The sequence below is a fragment of the Malaya genurostris genome, chromosome 2, assembly GCF_030247185.1.
Source record: "Malaya genurostris strain Urasoe2022 chromosome 2, Malgen_1.1, whole genome shotgun sequence".
Lineage (NCBI taxonomy): Eukaryota > Metazoa > Arthropoda > Insecta > Diptera > Culicidae > Malaya > Malaya genurostris.
The window spans coordinates 74,053,566-74,058,131 of record NC_080571.1 but is presented as its reverse complement, the minus strand read 5'-3'; the positions used below and the strand labels follow the sequence as shown (position 1 = coordinate 74,058,131).

General features: G+C 37.5%; 1 protein-coding gene across 1 annotated transcript; it reads right to left on the bottom strand.

Moving 5' to 3' along the window:
- Positions 1-779: 779 nt before the first annotated feature.
- On the bottom strand, positions 780-2,394 carry LOC131432482 (phospholipase A1-like). Its single transcript, XM_058598787.1, has 2 exons — positions 1,409-2,394; positions 780-1,316 (listed from the first exon to the last, which is right to left on the bottom strand). Exons 1-2 carry the CDS (start codon positions 2,226-2,228, stop codon positions 1,072-1,074), a joined length of 1,065 nt encoding a protein of 354 aa, XP_058454770.1. The 5' UTR covers positions 2,229-2,394; the 3' UTR covers positions 780-1,071.
- Between the last annotated feature and the right edge of the window lie 2,172 nt (positions 2,395-4,566).

Genomic DNA, 4,566 nt, shown 5'->3' with positions numbered 1-4,566 from the left:
AACCTTTTGGTCGTTCACCGGGGGGTACGATTTACAGTTTTCTAGTTGCAACGTTTTGAAGAAAGTGCATGCAAAAAACATCTTCTCCCATTAAAAAAAAAAATTCTTGATTCGAATCCCGTACCCATGCAAAACGAATGGTTTTCCGTATTGAAGACGTGTAATATTCATTAAAATCGGAAGTAGTTAATTCTTGTTGTCATCTGTTTTGCTGTTAATTTCCGGAATCGGTCAAGATGTAATATCATTTCATACCAACATCAGACACCTCTTGCCTCGTCTAATAAGCTTATACAATTTGAAGTGTAATAGACTGCTTGCTAAACTACAAGCATTGCAACATTTTTGGCCTCCATAAAAATTAAACAATAGGTCATCTGGAAGATAATTCATTCAGACACGAAAATCTCTGTCATCCTTCTTTATTCATTTGATATCTATTATGCTAAATATGCTAACAAAGCAGACAACTAAACCACCAGCGCATGTAGATCAATTCTGCGGTACAACATGATTCGTTACGGTTTGTGTTTTTGACAATCGGGAGAAAAATGGCTCCGAGCATGCCGCTGTTTGCTCAATACGAGAAATGAAGCATTTTAACTTGAAATACTGGAGCTATTTAACTTGAAATCAAATTATGATGTTGTTTTACGTCTAAGAATAAATCAATTCGAGGCACACAAAACAGATCACCGATCGACCGTGAGCCTCTCTACCAGTCTACAGTCAACTGAACAGGCGGCCATCGACAGCATAGAAAAACATAAGCCGAAAGATTTATTCACCATTTATCGTTTTTATGATCGCCGCTTTACTGGTGGTAAGCCATAAAATGGAGCACTTGGCTGGTGGGAATTTTCTTGGTTTACTAAGCAGATACAATAGGCGTCATACTGTCTCCTCTTTGGGGTTTTCGAATTGGTTACCGATTTTGTTTTTCTACATCACTCACAGCAGCCGTCTCGAAACTGCTAAGCGAACCGAATCGTCCATTCTGTCGAAATTTTGTACACCTCACTATTTATCTATAGGTAATAGACTAGACCGAAAATGAGCTATAGCTTTTTTTTAATTCGTTTCGTTTGACTTTTGATTGGTTCCAAAATATGGACTCCGATCGTTCGTGTCGATGTAGAACAAACCGTTTGCTTGGCTGGATGGTTCTCCTCCCATTTTAGATCTTCTTCCGGAATCGCTTTTCTCCTCCACCGGGAGACGTGGAATGGTGTAGATTGGTTCAGCCAGCAAGTTTTCTTCCGGTTCCATTAGGGTTTCTACGAACAGCTGCCAAGCACGAGAGTGAGCACAAATTCCTGGAAGAAAACAAAATCAAAGCTTCGGTACAACTCATCTTGTTCTCATAAAGTTTAATTTCAAACGAATAAAAGTGGAAAATCAACAATACCTGCCAAATTTAGTCCACAGCCCGGTTGTTTCTGGCCTCCATTAGGATAGTAGTCCGCCGTACCGACCGGTTCCAAGAAACCCAGCAAACCTCCACTGGTATGAATAACTTCCACATACTCTGCATCCTCAACATCCACTCGGTTTTCCGGGTTATGAATCGAAAACAGTGGAAGAGCCGGATCCAAAGCAATAATAGTAGAAATATCTCGACAGGATTTCCCAGCTATTCCGGCTGCATGAGCTCCTAGGCTATGACCGATCAGGTAAACATCGTTCAGTGACAGTCCTCTGGAGTTCTGTAAATTATCCAGCAATTTAGATAGTGCATTACCAACCACTCTGACGCAAGAGGTAACACTAATATAGTTCAACCAATTGGCACATTTCGACCAATCAACTACAATCACATTCAAGTCCCAACCGATCAGATAGGCATCACGAATGTTCACACTCATCGGTGAGTTCCGGTTGTTGAGCCAACCATGAATCACAACTCGTGTAGGTCGCGAACTTAGAAACACCTCCTCATCTAGTTCTTCAAGAGAACTCAACCTAAACGTTTGTCCGTCGGAACTCAGGCTTCGTGAATAGAACACAAACTCCACGTCCTCTTCAGCAAATGCTGGCCTGAAGCGAGCCTGCATTTCCACCGCACGTCGTGGGATCCAAATCATCTCACCGGAAGCCGTCGGTATTTGAATCCACTCTGAATCTAGTTCACGACGCGTTTCGGGTACGGCGGAGGTGGCAGTTCCCACAGTCACCTGAGCGGCTGTAAACAATGCCAAATATAAGCCATAGCGCCACCGAATAGTCATATCACACACCGCAAACAACTTCCTACGGTCAATCCAAACAAATAACTAAATCTAGCTGGTTCGGTATGGCGTGTGTGGATGCCTAATTGCTTCAGGTGAGATCCGCCCTTGTCCGATACATCACGACGGTACTTGTGATAAGATAAGATGACGATGGCAGGCCACTAGTGCAATCACTGGAAGTGACTCTTGAGCTATGATAAAACCTGGAATACCTCGCTATAGGTTAACGGCATTTCTCGACTACCTTCTTGATTGATTATATGATAAAATAGAATATGACGCGATTTCCAGTGTTCATGCCTATTCCATGCCTATTTATAATTTTGCAAGCATAGAACGAGCGCAAAAAACCCTTTCAATCACTTCTAAAAATGAATCACTATAAAAATACTACCACAAACTCAACATGAAACTGCTAACGAAATATAAATGTTGCATCGCACTTACATTGATTTAAAACAGAGCAAATTTTACGTAGGGTAACGGCTCCCTATTTCATCTGAGCTCCTATTTCGATCTCATCCCGTCACCTCATTACTTTGAACATGAATAATATTTTACAATCTACCTGAACCAAACTGTGAAATGTTTTAAAATGATTATACAAGCTATTGTCACACTTTCCCATTGAAAGAAATGGTTTTAAATTCTTCGGTGATCGTTTTTGTCATCTAAAATAAACTCACTTTTTAATTTAGGACACATTTTCGTCTCAAGATTTACAGTTCGTCATGTTTCTGATTATCTACTAATCGATTCGTCTCAAAACATGATCACTATTTCGCACCATTACACTACTATTGAATGCTGGATGACTTCATAATTAGTAATTTTCACTTGACACTTGTTTAGTTAACGATTAAAAACTTCAAAAATTACCTGACAAGCAATAAAAGTCTTCAAAAATATGAGATGAAAGTTTTTTACTTAATTCACTTGATTGCGCTTTGTTTTCATCTCATTTGGTTTCGCAAAGTTGCCAAGTTATCTCATAATGTTACAAAAAAAAATTGTTTTTCTTCTTCAAATTATCATCAAAAGGTATGTTTTTGGTATCCGTGAAATTAGTATAATTATATTGTTGATATTTATATTTCAATCAAACTGTTTCGGCTTCGAATATTACCAGAAATAGCGTGTTAAATACTATTGAAATAACCATTGTGACAAATCTAGTAGCACTGATTTCATTCCGTTATACGTCAACATAACGTTGTGAAGTGAAGTCAACATAACGTTGTGTTAATCATAATCAATTATCTGCATAAAAGATTTCTACTTCAACGTTGATTAATGTACTTTTAAAGAATCACTGCAATCAAATACTAATATATACTCAGAGAGAAAGGTCTAATTTTTTACTTCTCACTTTTTATGAACCTGTACAAATCTGTATTAAATTTAGGAAATCTGTATAAAATCTGTACATTAATTTAAATCAATATGCGAACGCGAAAATCTATACAATACAGATAAATCTGTATAAATGGCATCTCTTACTCTGCATTTTGTTTTAAGAAGGGCTAACGCCTAAATAGTAACAATTTTCCGTTTTTGGTCTTATTTAAAGTTCACCAAATTAACTTCGCAATAAAATTTTAAATTTAAAGCGAAAAGTAACGGAAACGACCGAAAATTTTTTAAACGTTGAAATGATTTCAAACTGTTTCTAAAAATATCGTGTGTTGTCTCATAGTTGGCATTAGGCCGTTTTTAAGTAGAATTCTGACATTTTTAACCTGAGAGTGTAATAGTGGAATATTTTGTTTTGATTGCTGTCGCCATTGCTAATTTATAAGATGAATAAAGGATCAACGATAGGATGGATAAAAATCCATTGAGATGAAATTAGGAGCAGAGTAGTAAACACATAATAAGTATTTTTAGTTGTTTCATGAATATTAGTTAAATTTTCAAGAAATGTGAATCAATTCTCAAAGTGGAGCAAAGCGAATGAAGCAGAAAAAATTATAGTGATTTTAGTGGCTAAATCGGGGTTTTGAGGCGACGTTCTTACAAATGAGATGAAATAGGGAGCCCTTACCTTAGTTGCATTAACAGAAATACTGCTAAGGATGTTCGTTTTAAATGGAAAAAGCACCTGAAATTCGTTTCGAAGTATTTGATATTGCTTGCCATATGCACTTCGAAGTCAAATGATCTTCGTGCTAAAGAACGTTTGAATCTTCGAACCTATAAGAAGCAGAAACAACCAAAACGTAGTCCGAAATAAGAAGCATCGATCAGGCCGAGGATTCGAAAGCTGTACAATACGATTCTTGCTGGAAATTTGAACTGCATAATTATGGACGATGAAACCTACGTGAAACTCGAT